The 15,755-nt window shown below is 39.7% G+C and overlaps 1 protein-coding gene across 6 annotated transcripts in view; it reads right to left on the bottom strand.

Annotated features, from left to right (window-relative positions):
* The window catches only part of MPP5 (membrane palmitoylated protein 5), a 90,764-nt gene that overhangs the window by 10,645 nt on the left and 64,364 nt on the right, over nucleotides 1-15,755 (bottom strand). For 4 of the 6 annotated variants that reach the window (XM_036310349.1, XM_036310313.1, XM_036310342.1 and 1 more), the window contains 5 exons: nucleotides 8,203-8,386; nucleotides 4,083-4,154; nucleotides 3,650-3,721; nucleotides 1,207-1,374; nucleotides 368-570 (listed from right to left, as the gene is read on the bottom strand). In XM_036310349.1, the coding sequence (XP_036166242.1) occupies nucleotides 368-570; nucleotides 1,207-1,374; nucleotides 3,650-3,721; nucleotides 4,083-4,154; nucleotides 8,203-8,386 (699 nt within the window). The remainder of the gene's footprint in view (nucleotides 1-367; nucleotides 571-1,206; nucleotides 1,375-3,649; nucleotides 3,722-4,082; nucleotides 4,155-8,202; nucleotides 8,387-15,755) is intronic. The other 2 variants (XM_036310357.1, XM_036310333.1) reach the window with 2 other exon arrangements.

Genomic DNA, 15,755 nt, shown 5'->3' with positions numbered 1-15,755 from the left:
TACATCTATTTATTAACCACTGCTTTTATTTCCTGAGTTGACATACTCAGTAGATTCATTAAGTTTTAGCCTGAAGCTGTCTAGTCTAGAAAAACTTTTCCACAACGAACAATCTTAAAAATCCCAAATCTCTAAGTTACTGTACTACATTTTAGAAAATATGTACATGTATATGTGTAGGTATGTATGTATTTGACTCTGAGGAAATCGAGATTTAGCAATCTGATTTCAGATAGGGAGTCAGTGGAGAAAAGCTGTGTAAGAACTTAATTATGTCCCGTGGTTCTTGGACCAAAATATAGTTTCCACTAAATTACTTTGCAAAAAATGCCCTCAAGTTCAACACCGTAAACCAAAACAGCTTTACCTGTGTACGAAGACTTAAAAGACATATTTTCCCAGAGTTGATCACTTGCCGTACAGAATCTATGCTGGTTCCATACAGATTTTTCTCAAATTCACCATGCTCAATGAATTTTCCAGCTGCTATGTCTGCTTCGAATGCTTGCCGAGAAACAAAGTGGTAATCTCTACCGGCTACTTCGTGGTCTCGCCTATTGCGAGTTGTATCTAGACAGACAAAATCAGGTAAAAATAATTGGCATTGATCATGGTAAGGATGTAGGGTAATTTTGCTAATCAGAAAAAAGTTTTATTTCATAATACAGATTATAAAATAATGAACTGAGGAAATTTAAGAACCCACGTGTTTAATTTAACACTGGTTTTATTTCTAGATTGAGAAATGAACAAAAATTTGTTTTTCGTATGCTATTAATAGTTATATTAATAACAATATATTTTATGTTTACACTTTAAATTACTTCATCTTGCATTTAAAACACTACTATTCACCTTTTCTGAAGTTTATTTAGGTGCTATATAAGGTACCATATAATTTTAAAACAGAACTTCTGTGTTCAGAGATTTGTCTAAATTTCTATCTTCTCCATCAGTTGCTGAAACCAGATGATTCCATATTGAACAAGGAATTATAAGAAATGCAAAATGAAATTCATTTAGAAAGTGATCAGTACCATATTCTTAGGAAAACTGAAATTTCTCAAGAAGATCTGGTTAAAACAGTTTTTTTTTCCTGGACAACAATGTTTTGATAAAATGAATGAAAAATTGCCCGTGTAAGTTAGATTCTAAAGCACAGGTGAACTGAAAAGCACAGGAAAATGGGAATGCATCCAAACTTACGAGGAACTGCAGCTGCAAAGCGATCTTTCTCTTTGTTCATGAGCCTCTGACGTAATTCATTCTGGCCACAGTTCTGTGGACCAATCAAAATGATAGGTCTTTTCCTATTTGCTGGCTGATGATAAAGTGACATTTCCTCATAAGTTAAGATTTCTTCATTGTCATAGTCTTTAGAAAAAGAAAAAGTTAAGCTCTTTAGACAGAATTATTGCTATGTAATTAATATACACTCATAGATCTTCCGAAAAAACTGAAAAGAGCACAATTTATTACTAAAAACACTTAACTTTTTGGATCAAGATAGTATTATATCATGAGTATTTCCCCCTGTCATTATAGCCTTTCCAGGATACTATGAAAATAAATCAGACAATATATGAATCATTCTAGAAATTTTTATTGCTTCTCTTATTTCAGACTGAATATTTAATATAATATCACAATACTGACGCTTATGTAAAATAGCTAGTTTGCAGCCAGTACTTTTATGGGGGAGGGAGGGCGCACCAGGTGATAAACTAATGAGAATAACATCTACCATTTTTGTAAAATGATGTTACTAGCACATTATTTAGAGGGTTGGTTTAAGGATCAGACCAAATGTGCATGCTGAGCACAATACGTGGCATGAACATTCAAAACAGTGGCTACAACCAGAGATATCAGAGAAAGCTGGAATACTTTTCTGAGATTATATAACTTGCCATCACACTTCCTGCTTTTATATTTACTTTGTTCTGGAATACTTGAGGTCATGATTCAAGAAGAGGTATAAATTACGATAGGTGGGGTAACATTCCTAAAGCCCATAATTCAGATGAAATTAGAGCTATTAAGTGGTTAAGAACAAAGGTAGACAATAGCAGCCTGCCATCTTCTCACGCATACCAGTTCATCTGACTGGGAAAGAAGGTCAGATGTGTAGCCAGACCCTCCCAGCTGCAAGCTCCATGGGGGCAGGGGACCATCTTAGCTGTGCCAGTGCTTAGCACAGAGCACAGAGTAGGAACTATATTTGCTTAAATTTCAGCTCAACCATATCTTAGTTGTAAGAACTTAAGCAGGTTACTTTAATATCTGAATTTGAATTTATTAATCTGTATGCTCAAAGAATTTATTGTGAGAACTAAATGGATGAAGGTATTGAAAGTGTATGTAGTTAGCCTCCCTAGAATAAAAGTTATTATAAATGAGTTATTATTAATAAAAATATTAATTATGACGACACCTTCCCTTCCCAAAATACTTTTCACTCTGAAAAACCAGAGTTCCTTCTTCTAACATGTATAATCAGACTGGCAGCACTGTGATTTACAGACTTAGTTTATAATCTGTAGATTTCGGATTTGCAAAATTTCTAGAGTATAATAGCTTCATTAGAGCTGAATTAATTCATTTTAGTGCACTTCAAAACATGAAAAACAGATTTAATCACCTACCCAAATATAGAGTAAAGGATTAAAAATTCAATAAATCTTCTTAGTTACATAAATATAACAAAGCGTTAAGGTTGTTTATTTTGGAAAAAAATTTTATTAAAGTAAATAGAATCTCTGATATAGTTTTATATGGAGTTTTTCAACAATCTGTAACAGTTTTTTCGTTGATTTAACTTATGCTGCCTAAAAAAACTTCAAGGTACTGAGAGAATAAGTCTTACAAATTGTTTAAGAAGTTAAGGATTGACTTGACTTTATTATTTGGTTTGTTTCTAACATGAACCAAAGCAGAGGTAGAATATCTAATGCCAATACGGGCCAACCAAGAAGGTAGTGAGAGCAGGAAATCAGGTTTGGTTTATAAAAATTGGATGTTGTGGAAACTGTTAAACTAAGACAGTAGTAGGTGCCCAATATAAAGGCAACAGCCATCATCAGGTACAGCAGAGTGTCGTCACCTGGGAATATGAGTCACATGTTATTAGAGCTTTTGATTTTAAGAGAAGTATCAACTTTAAAATAGAACAAAAAAACTCCATATACCTGACTCTGCCAGCAGGTAGCAGGCTCTGTGGAATGAGTTGTCTTAGTAACAGGAGTTATTATAGACAAAATATTGTTTACTTAAAATACAGCTATATTGTCAGAATTTGTTAGAAGCATGTATCAATTTCACAAATAAAGAGTTTGAGTAGAAAAAAATTAGAGAAATTTCAATTCTATTTCCTCAAAATTAGAGAAATATCAATATAACACTATATATATTCATTGTACTTTAATTTTTATATCAATTTTTCTCCGAATTCAAAACACTGCATTACTCATAGGATTCTAAAAGAAAATATTTTTTGTTAAATGACTTTCTTAAGCCGTTGTGTCACATTAAGAGGCAAAACAGGACCAGAAACAAAACTACCTGAAAATATCAATTTAATTTCTTTCAAGTGCTAAATATTGGGCCTCTTTCAGATATAAATTCAGCTATCTCTGAGAGTGGAACTTACCATCATTTTTATTGGCATTATATAAAACCTTTTTCCTTTTCTTTTTATTCTTCTTTGCACACCATAATTTTCCTGTTGAATAATGATAAACATAACTATAAATGTGGTATTTGTTTCCTCAAAAAAGGTACATATTTCAAATAGAAGCACTCAAATAGTTAATTTAAATTTATAAACATTACATTTTTCATAGAAAAACTACTTTCCAGGGAAGTATTTACAATTCTCTATTAATCTCACATTACAGACCAGCAATCTTTAATATTTAAATCCTGTCCTTTCTTTACAGTTCTAAGATAACCAGTTTTGCCTTTCACATCACTCTTGCCATAATATATCTTTCATGCCAGTTCTAACTGATATGTAAATTTAAACATACTTACAGATGAGGACCCAAGAAATCTCTCATTAATGCCAAATAAAAATGTCCAACCTGATTTTTCTGGCTCCTTGTCTTCCTCTATGGTTTGCTTCATGGCTTCCCTTTGCTGTTGAAAGCTTTTCCCTTAATAGCAGAAAGGAAAAAGAGTAAAATATTTAAGACAGAAGAACAGAAGTATTCTTTTAAAAAATCAAGGGAAAACACCAGGAGTAACTACTCATTTATATTCCCTCCTAATTCCTTCCGCCACCTATGAGAGTATATCAGCTATGATTATAAATAAGCCTCCAAATGTTTAACGTATTACGTTAAACCTCACTCTCAACCAATTCTAAGACATTTATTACTAGACTATCTCACCTATTAGAAAAGATAAATCATAAACTAGTGTTAGAAAATTTAAGTTCAATTTTTACAAAGCTTTCATTGAGTAGTTACTAAATGGAAAGTACTACGCTGAATCTTACAACACTTCTGATCATTCAGAATTACAGGAAATCAAGCAAATTCATTCTAGAAGTTAACTTTACAAAATAATATGTGAACATTCATCACTTTTTAATTCCAAGACACTACCCAACATATTCCCTTTCATTTATCCTTTTCTTTCCCTCTTTTTCTTTTTATGTATATATATGTATGTATACGTTTTAATGATTTTTAAAATTTCCACCTTTACTAATGAAACAAATAAATGAAAACATTGTTTTTCCTCTAAGGATTATGTTTTTAATATAGGAAGCTTTCAAGGTTTTTGACCTTTATTTTCTTTTAAGACATCTACTTTAAAACCAAATGAATTTTTTTCTGAAGTCTGAAAGTAATTTTATTTCAAAAATTCTATATTAGAAGTCTACTTTTACATCTTATTTTTATATCTAATTCTTCCCATTTCACGCCAGGGATTCTTAAACATCGATAGGCAATTTCCATCTGTCTACAGGAACAACCTGTAGAATGCAATATGTTTCATAAAAGCACAAGTGAAAATATTGAGTTTGACACACATAAGAACCATTAAAGGAAACCAGGTTATCTCCAGAGCTACACAGATTGCATTTCTAGTGAAACAAATAACTATGACTAGAAGGAAAATTTTAAGAGCATTAATATTTAAAAATGAATATTTGTCTTTAACAGAGTAAAAAAATAAGGAACAAAATCCTAATATATAAAAAGCCAGGGGCCGTAACAACCAAAATGACTGGACGGATGACCGAACAGCAAGCTAGGGAGCTGAGGGAGCAGGAGGAAAGGTCACCATGAGGGGACCCCCGCCTGGATCAGGGGCGTGGCTAGCCTTCAAACGGCAGGTGGCCCCTAGCCCAGGCCAGCCAGTGCCCCAGAGGGGATCCCCGCTATGATCGGGGGCACGGCCAGCCTTCAAAACGCGGGTGGCCCCTAGCCCGGGGAGGCCTCCTAGCCGAGGACGCCTGAGTCTGTTCTGGACCTAGGGCTGCGCTCTCCCCGTGAGTGACTTGGAAGCCACCAGTGTCTAACTGCAAGTCTTCAGGAGGTGGGAGTACATCCATTGTCCACCAAAAAGTAGGACCATTGAACCGTTCACAGTCTCAGTGCAGGCATGGGTCCGTGGCTGATGGGATGGAGGCCAAACCAAAACAAAACAGCAGAAACACCCTGCCCACCTTGGTGGGTGCAGCTGCAGTCCACATGGGCCTGGGCAGTGTAGAAAGTGCTACCTTCTCCCGGGTCCTGTGCTGGCACTACCGCCTCGCTCACCCTCAAGCTCCCGAGTCCTGACAGCAAAGTGTGTAGGTCATCCTGCAGGAGTTGTGCCGTTCTGGGGTGCTTTTGCCCAAAGATACCCTTTGGGATGAATTCAGAGCCACATCTCACTTCTCATGAGACTGGAAGAACCATGTAAAAGGAATTCGACAAAAGCTTTCCACATCTGTTTATTCTTTTAAATGCATAAAACGACCTTAAAAAAAGCATTCAGGCCACCTAAGAGAGAATGCACTTTCTGGCCAGAGCATGCAGGATTCTTTTGCTCAATAGGTTAAAGGAAGTAGAGAGCTGGCACAGTGGAAATGGCCCTGGTGCCCTATGAGACCATGGGAATGGAGTTGTAGAAATTCCACAAGCCTCATGCCACCTTCTCCTTTGCAAACCACACCATCCAGATCCACCAGGACTGGAGGCAACTGGGAGTCACAGCTGTGGTTTGGGACGTGGTAAGGAAATCCTTGGGGGCCTCTGAAAACATCTGTAATTGATTATAAGACTGGTCTTTATTCAAAAAGAAGTAAAAGAACAGCTTTGTTGAGATATAATTCATATACTGTACATGTCACCTAAAGTGTACAATGAACTAGTTTTTTAATGTAAATTCAGAGCGGTAGAACCATCACCATGCTCAATTTTTAAATATTTTCATGACCCCATCCCCTTCAAAAAGAACTTCTACCCACTAGAATCACTTTCCTGATCATCTTCCCCAAAATAGATTGCATTTTAAGGGTGGGTAAAGGAAAGTTGAGGGAAGTTAAAATACTGCACAAAAGATATTGTAAAATGACAAAGCCCAAAGTGAAGATTATGTGTTTTCTTTTTTTTTTTTAAGTATTTTTTTATTGATTTCAGAGAGAAAGGGAGAGGGAGAGAGAGAGAGAAACATCAATGATAAGAATCACTGATCAGCTGCCTCCCACAGGCCCCCTACTGGGGATCGAGCCCGCAACCCAGGCATGTGCCCCTGACCAGAATCAAACGTGGGACCCTTCAGTCCACAGGCCGATGCTCTCTCCATTAAGCCAAATTGGCCAGGGCCACGTGTTTTCTTTAAGTTCTGCGTGGTTGTAATGGTCCCCAAATCTATACTAATAAAAGGGTAATATGCTAATTAGAGTGGATGTCTTCTGGACATCCTTCCTGACAAAGCCGCAGTGGCTGTAAGGGCTAAGGCTCAGGCCAGCAGTGGCAGCAGCAGCAGCAGGGTAATGGGGGCGGTGCCTTCCCTTGATCGGCCAGGTCGCCTCCCACAGAGGGAGGCCAGGCTGGGGGCCAAGGCAGAGGCAGTTAGGGGCGGCAGGGCAAGGTAGGGGCAATTAGGCTGGCAGGGGGCAAGGTAGGGGCGATCAGGCTGACAGGCAAAGGGGTTAGGGGCGATCAGGCAGGCAGGTGGAGGGGTTAGGGGCGATCAGGCAGGCAGGTGGAAGGGTTAGGGGGAATCAGGCAGGTGAGCGGTTAGGAGCCAGCGGTCCTGGATTGCAAGAGGGATGTCTGACTGCCAGTTTAGGCCTGATCCCACAGGGGGTCCCAGATTGGAGAGGGTGCAAGCTGGGCTGAGGAACACCCCCCCGCCCCGTGCACTAATTTCATGCACCGGGCCTCTAGTAATTTTAATAATTTACATAGTAAGATGTTTCAAACATTACAGTGTGATACTTCTATGGCACATTTTTATAATATGCACACGTAACTATTTTTGAGATAGAATCAGACATTTATAGGAGATGGACACTATGACCTATAAAAACATCCTTCTAACAGAAAACCATTATCAAATTCAAACTAAGGTGGGTCCATTTATTTGTCCTATAAAAGACCTGAAAATGATATCACTGAAATCTCTTTGACTCATCTATAAACTTTCAGAAACTCAATGTAATCAATCTGTCAATAAACACCAGTTCTAAATATTTATAGGCTACGCCTGGCATGGTAAGAAGATATCAAATTGATATTTGGCAGAAGCACTGAGTAGAGAACCATGATGGCTGCCCAATACTCTAGGATTTTTGAGGAATGTCCTGCAGCTGATATTGTGAAGAATCAAGGGTAAAGCATCAGCGACTCAACTTAGTATGAGAAGCTCATTCATTCCTCCTTTCCTGAATTATGACCAAATATAGACAAATTTGTTTCCAGCTTTTGCATTTAAAAGCAGATGACTTTTGACTTTCTGTAATCCACACACATAAAGAATAAATGTAAATATTATATTACATCATAATTTCATCTAAAGCCCAACAAATTGGTCACAACTATATTCAAGATATTTATGCTACAGTTGCAACATAAAAACCCAACTGCATGAAAAAGCAATTACATCATTTTTAAAAGGCATGAAAAAGAGTTTCCTCCGTGAAGGTCTGTTTTTTAAGTGTTCTTTTAACTATATATGTACTTTCTACTATATTGTCCTTACCTGGAACAAGCCCAGCTAGAGGTTGATTATCTTCATCCCCATCCCTGTAGGCCTGCCACCAGTTTGGATCTTCCTGACTGATGACATGAAGTATATCCCCTTTTTGAAAAGAGAGACCTAACTCTCGACATGGGACATATGGGTCATCTGAAGGGTCATAGTCAAAATGAGCTTTTACATGGATCTAAAAGATAAAAAGGGTAAAAAAAATGCTGAAATGGCAACACAAAATACTTAGCATAAATATAATTAAAATGTTATGGTTTTTCATTAGTGCAAAGAAATTATGAGCTGAAAGAGGGAAGTTTAGTTAAATAACAGTATGTTGGGGGCAGTATTTTCTTAGGCTCATCTGTTTTCTTCAGTTAAAGTTCATCTCTCTGTTGACTGCATACATGTACAAGGGTATGCAAAACATTATCATTAGTTACTAACAAGCTGAGGTACTAAGGGGCTTCAAGGCTTAAGAGAAGCAGAAGGAATATAATAAAGGCCCCCTCGCCCCGCTTGTCTCCCTTCCTGGTCTGTAAAAAACAAGAACTCTGCGGTGCCCCTCAGATATCTCCAATCTATAAAACAGACCTCTTGATTTTTCTCCCCAAATCTGTTTTCCCTCCAGAGTTCCCTTTAATAAGCAGCACCACTATCCACCCAGTTGTTCAAGCATCCTTGCCTCCTCTTTCCTTTATCCTCCACATTCATTACAAGGTCCTGTTATTTCTACTTCCAGAACACAGCCTGATTAATTTTTTCCACTGCCACAGCTATTATCTAAGTTTAAGCCATCATCATACTTCATAATGACTTCAGCAACAGTTTCCTTGCTTCCTTATTGGCTTTACTGATCCAATTTATACACAGAAGCCAGAAATGTTTTGTTTTTTGTTTTTAAAATAAAAATCAAATCATTTACTATATTTAAAATCCAAACTCCCTGCCATGGCCAAGGAAACCTGCTTGATCTGGCCCTATCAACCTCTCTAGCTTCATCTCATAGAATCCCCTCCTCGCCTTTTTACTCTCCTTTGCTCCATGCCCACAGGCTTTCCAAAAACAAAGTTCTTGAGATATTTTACCTGAAAGCTCTTCTGGCAATTAACAGGCCTGGCTTCATCTCATTCTACGGTCTTGGCTTCACGCTGCCTTCTCCAAGAGGCCTTTCCTGACCATCTTATGTAATTGATTCCACTTATTTTTACTCTCAATGTTCACACTGTGCTTATTCCTACCTTATCACTTACTGCAAACTATAATTATTTTGTCATGTTCATTATTATAAACCCAGTGCTTAGCACAGTGCCTAGTACACAAAAGAGATCCAACAGATGTTCATTGTAAGGAAAATAATTATTTGGGACTCCTAAGAATATATTTCAATAATTAAAATTAACGCCACTGGGCTAGTGGTTAATTCTATGGTTTGTATCCCTTCACTGTAACTTTAGCATCCTCCTATCCTGAGCCTTTAAGTTTCCCTTAAACCACTTTTCTCTATCCTCCCAACCTTTACCCCACAAATCAAAAGACTTCATGAAGGCATGCTCCCAGTTTTATTAAGAGTTCGTTGGACGGAAAATAAACAGTGATGCAGAAACCTAGTATTTAGTGGCTTTGTGGGACATTACCTGTTACACTACACAGCAGTTAAGGGCATAGGTTCTGGAATAGGCATGGGTTCTAGTCCTGACTCAGTCACTTACCAATAGTGGGCTTGGGCAACTAACTTGACCGTTCTAGTTCTAGTTTCAATGCCTGTTGAATGGGAATAATAAAGGTATCTATATTTCATGGGGATGCTGTGAGAATTAAATGAGATAAAATATATAAAACAATCAGTACTGTGCCTGGCACAGAGTAAATATCATAATAGCTAACATTTATTGGATAATCAGTACTCTGAATTTTCTAGTGCATATTCCATCACTAATAAGCAGTGTGATCCCACTACATTTCAATTTACTCCTATGTTCATCTCATGGCACACATAAACTAATTACTAAAATCTATGGCACACTAAAATATATATTTTTTGCCGATCTGACAAAATAATAGGTATAATTTTAATTCATTCACACTGGAAGGCTACTATTGTGTTAGCTGTTGTCATTTTCTACTTTGACAGTGTAAGGGAAAAGAGGTCAGTGCTCCTGACTAAATAGTCAGGTACTGCAGGTTTTAAAATTTCTTGGGGCACACTGAAAATCGCTGGATTAGAGCATTACTATATGAAAAATGTGCCTTCAGCTCAAATATTCTATTTCCTCTCTCCATATTTTTTCAATTATATTGTGAAATATAATCTAAAGTTTTATAGACCTGTCTGGGAATTCTAACTTGTTTCTAAGTCAATGTGGAGAGAGAGAAACAGCACAGCTTAAGCAATCCATGAGTCCTGGGATAAATGTGTCAGTCACCCAGGAAACAAACTACAAAAGTGCCAAAACTCGTGCCCTCTGCAAATGATAAAGTAGCCACTTGTTGCTGTGTGTGATGCATAAGGGGGTACCTCTCCGACACTTTGCTTTTGTCATTCGTGACATTATAGTTGAGCCAGTGAACATATTACAATTTTACATCTACAGTACCTTATCTACAGAAAGATACCTTTGCTCTTACTAGATCTTGACCTGTACCATAATGATGCTCAAAAACTGGTTTTAATTTCTTAATCTCATAGATAATTATTCTGCATATGCCAACAAAACTTATGATTTCCTGCCCTGGCCAATGTTGTTCAGTGGTTGGAGCATCGGCTCACGCACCAAAGGGTTCATTCCTCACCCTCAGTCGGGCACATGCAGGAGGCAACTGGTCGATGTGTTCAACTCACATCGAAGTTTTTCTCTCTTCCCCCTTCCCTCCCACTTTTTCTGAAAACTAATGGAAAAAATATCCTTAGGTGAGGATTATCAGCAACAACAAATAATGATTTCTTATCACCGTTTTCTTTTTTTGAAATCTTCAGTGCAAGCTTTAATAATAGTTCATTTTAAGCCAGTTATGTTTTATAAAAACTTTACAAGAGATATTGCAATGAAGAGTTCTTCACAATAAAAGAAGGAAATGAAGGAAAAAATATTGCACAACATTGTTTCTATTTTGAACTGTATTATTTATTTTTTTAAAATCCTCACTCTAGGATATGTTTATGACTTTTAGAGAGAGAAGGGGGAGAGAGAGAGAGAAACACTGATGTGAGAAACATACAGGTTGCCTCCTGTATGCACCCCAACTGGGGATCAACCCGCAACCATTTTTGTGTACAGGATAATGCTCCAACCAACTGAGCCACCTGGCTAGGCTCAAATGCTATATTTTAAAAGAGCATCATTTCTTTTCCTTTCTCTTCCTTTCTTTTAATTATTTTTTTGTGTTAATCCTCACCTGAGGATATTTTGCCATTGATTTTTATAGAGTAGAAGGGAGGGGGAGAGACAGAGAGAGAAACATCAACGTGTGAGAGAGACGCATTGACCGGTTGCCTCCTGCATGTACCCTGATCAGGGCCAAGGGTCAACCCTGCAACTGAGGTACCTGCTGCCCTTGACCAGAATTGAACCCGGGATCCTTCAGTCTGCAAGCTGACACTCTATTCATTGAACTAAAATGACGAGGGCTCTCCCCTTCCTTTTAAAGCCATATACGTAGGGTCATATTCCAACCCTCCTCTGTGTGCCTTCTCTAAGAGAAGAGCTACTTTTGAAGTTTCAGGCTTGTTCGAAGGAGGTATGTGGAAAGGCACAGTGCACAAGGAATCAGGCTACTGGAATCCAGATACAAACTGTTTCCTCATTTCTCCTCCTACAAAAGAACTGTATACAGAGGAAGGTTGCAAATGCAATGCCAATGTTAACACATTTCGTGCCGCTCAGGAGTTTTCTCGTGTTTCGCACGCCATCTGTTAAGGACCGCTCACGAGTGTTCTCGTTTTTTACGCCCATGGAAAAAGGAGCGTCTAGATACTTATGTAAATTTTGTTTGGTCCCTCTTCATAGAGGAAAATGTTTTCCGCAGTACCATACGTTAAAAAAAGTACTAGGAACTTTAATTGTTTAATTGTTTTTGTAAATAAAAATGTTATAATTATTGAAAAACACCACCTAAAGTGCATTATGATTTAAATAAGTGCAGTTTGCCCAAAAACGTGCAGTCCCTGGAGTATGTCTTAGAGATTTCTATGCGGTACGCAATGTGTTAATATGTTCCATAAATAAAGGAAAAACATGGATGATGAAATATTGATAAAGAAATGAAACTGTGCCAAAACCGGTTTGGCTCAGTGGATAGAGCGTCGGCCTGTGGACTGAAAGGTCCCAGGTTCGATTCCGGTCAAGGGCATGTACCTGGGTTGCAGGCACATCCCCAGTAGGGGATGTGCAGGAGGCAGCTGATCGATGTTTCTCTCTCATCGATGTTTCTAACTCTCTATCTCTCTCCCTTCCTCTCTGTAAAAAATCAATAAAATATATTTAAAAAAAAAAAAGAAAAAAAGAAATGAAACTGTGTTCTGTTTCAAACTACTATGCTTTTATAAAAGTTAAGAGTAACAACAGATATAATAGATCAGTCTTCCTTGTTAACCCAGCACTTTGAAGTTTGTAGTTTTTTAACAGCTTTATTGAGATAACTCATATACTATACAAAGCACCATGTACACAACTGGATGGTTTAATTCAGAGTTGTACAACCACCAAAAATTTTATTTTATTTTATAAATATATTTTATTGATTTTTTACAGAGAGGAAGGGAGAGGGATAGAGGGTTAGAAACATTGATGAGAGAGAAACATCGATCAGCTGCCTCCTGCACACTCCCCATTGGGGATGTGCCTGAAACCAAGGTACATGCCCTCGACCCGAATCGAACCTGGGACCCTTGAGTCCGCAGGCCGACGCTCTATCCACTGAGCCAAACCAGTCAGGGCAACCACCAAAAATTTTAGAACATTTTTATCAGCCCCCAAAGAAACACCATATAGATTAAGAATACTTCCCATTCCCTCCTAACTCACCACGCCTACACCTAAGAAGCTATTAATCTACTTTCTGTCTCTGTGGATTTACCTTTCTGGACAATTCATATAAATGAACCAACACATGGCTTTTGTGACTGGCATCATTCCCTCACCATAATTTTATCAAGGTTAATCCATGTTGAAGCATATTTTATTCCTTTTAATTGCCAAATAATAGCCCAAGTTTCATTTTCCATTCATTAGCTGGCAGACATTTGGGTTGTTTCTACTACCTGTCTATCCTATCCTATCTAATAATAGACAAATATGGTAATTAACCATACCTCTGACACGTTTCCCATTGGCTAATCAGGGCGATATGCAAATTAACTGCCAACCAAGATGGCGGCCAGCAGCCAGGCAGCTGAAGCGAACAGGAGGCTTGCTTGCTCCAGTGATGGAGGAAGCCAAGGTTCCCCGCCTGCTGCCGCCCAGCTCTGAGCTGCACTCTAAGCAACTATGTTGCAATTATAGAAGCTAGACAATCCCCAGAAACCTGCTTTCAGCCAGCCAGGCCTCAGAGATGGAGTTGCAACAGTGTCTCAATTATAGAAGCTAAACAAAGCCCAGATACCTGCTTTCAGCAACTGAGGTCTCAGAGCTGGAGCCAAGCCTCAGGGCTAAAGCCGGCTCTCAGCTCCAGTGATAGCCATAAATAAATCCCAGAATAAAAAAAAAATAAAAAAAAGGAGAGGTTGGGAGCTTCAGTCACCCGCCAGCCTGAAAATGGCCCTCAGCCCCTCACCCAGACTGGCCACGCATCCCAGTGGGGACCCCCACTCTGAAGGGGGTGTGGCCAGCTGCAAACAGCCATCATCCCCTCATCCAGGCTGGCCAGGCACCCAAGTGGGACCCCCACCCTGATCCAGGACACCCTTCAGGGCAAACCAGCCGGCCCCCACCTGTGCACCAGGCCTCTATCCTATATAGTAAAAGGGTAATATGCAAACTGACCCTAACAGCAGAAGGACTGGGAATGACTGGTCACTATGACACACACTGACCACCAGGGGGCAGACGCTCAATGCAGGAGCTGCCCTCTGGTGGTCAGGACGCTCTCACATGGGAGGAGCTCTGCTCATCCACAAGCCAGGCTGATGGCTGCCAGTACAGCGGTGGTGGTGGGAGCCTCTCCTGCCTCCTCAGCAGCGCTAAGGATGTCCGACTGCAGTTTAGGCCTGCTCCCCACTGGCAAGTGGACCTCCCCCGAGGGCTGCCAGGTTGCCAGAGGGATGTCTGATTGCCCTCTTAGGCCCAATCCCCTGGGGAGCAGGCCTAAGCCAGTAGGTGGTCATCCCCTGAGGGGTCCCAGACTGCGAGAGGGCACAGGCTGGGCTGAGGGACACCCCCCCCCCAAGTGCACAAATTTTTGTGCACCGGGCCTCTAGTATAATAATAAAAGCCTAATATGCTAAGTGTCCAGTCGTCCGTTCAACCAATCAAAGTGTAATAATGCTAATGATATGCTAAGACCTCTCAACTGCTGGCTATGATGTGCACTGACCACCAGGGAGCAGTCGACCAGTTGCTATGATGTGCACTGATCCCCAAGGGGCAGAGGCTCCAACTGGTAGATTCGCTTGCTGCTGGGGTCCAGCCCCCTCCTGCGGTCCCTCCTTGGCTGGCCAACCTCCTGCGTCCCTCCCTAGCCCCGATCATGCACTGGTGGGGTCCCTCAGCCTGGCCTGCGTCCTCCTGCAATCTGGGACCCCTCAGGGAATGTTGGAGAGCTGGTTTCAGCCCTATCCTGCTCAACGCAGGAGCTACCCCTGGTGGTTAGTATGCTCCCACAGGGGGAGTGCCCCTCAGCTAGAAGCCAGGCTCAAGGCCGGCAAGCACAGCGGCGGTGGCGGGAGCCTCTCCCACCTCTGCGGCAATGCTAAGGATGTCCGACTGGCCCGAGTAGTGGGCCTAAGCCGTCAGTCAGACATCCCCCAATGACTCCCGGACTGCGAGAGGGCGCAGGCTGGGCTGAGGGGCTCCCTCAACGCCCCAGTGCACGAATCTCATGCACCGGGCCTCTAGTTATAAATAATGCTACTGTGATCACTCAAGTACAAGTTTGTGTTAGATATATGTTTTCAATTCTCTTGGATATATACTGAGGAATGGAACTGTTGGATCACACAGTAAGAAAGTCTCTTTTAATATAGCTAGTTGAGTAAATGTTAAACAATGCTCATTCTAAAATACAAGTGTACAAGCACTTCTTCCCCCTACACTGATATATTTAAGTTAAATGAACCCACCTATAATAACAGAAAAAGACAAAGTTCAATGTTACAAGTCACAAAAATTCTAAAAGACATTTTATGAGTTTACTCATTTAAAATATTGATATTTCATATTTATCTAAATAAAATCTAGTGAATTTCCTTGTTTTTATTTGAGTGCAAGAAATATTTAAGGTAACACTTCTGATATCCAAAACAATCACACCTATGGCATAAGTGTTTGTGTGGGCGTAAGTTTTAATGAACTGAAAACTTATTTCCACAGAAAAACCTGCACAAGGATGTTTATAGCAATGATATTTAT

This window comes from Myotis myotis, unplaced genomic scaffold (assembly GCF_014108235.1).
Source record: "Myotis myotis isolate mMyoMyo1 unplaced genomic scaffold, mMyoMyo1.p scaffold_m19_p_1, whole genome shotgun sequence".
In the NCBI taxonomy this organism is placed as follows: domain Eukaryota; kingdom Metazoa; phylum Chordata; class Mammalia; order Chiroptera; family Vespertilionidae; genus Myotis; species Myotis myotis.
This window is presented reverse-complemented; position numbering and strand designations above follow the sequence as displayed.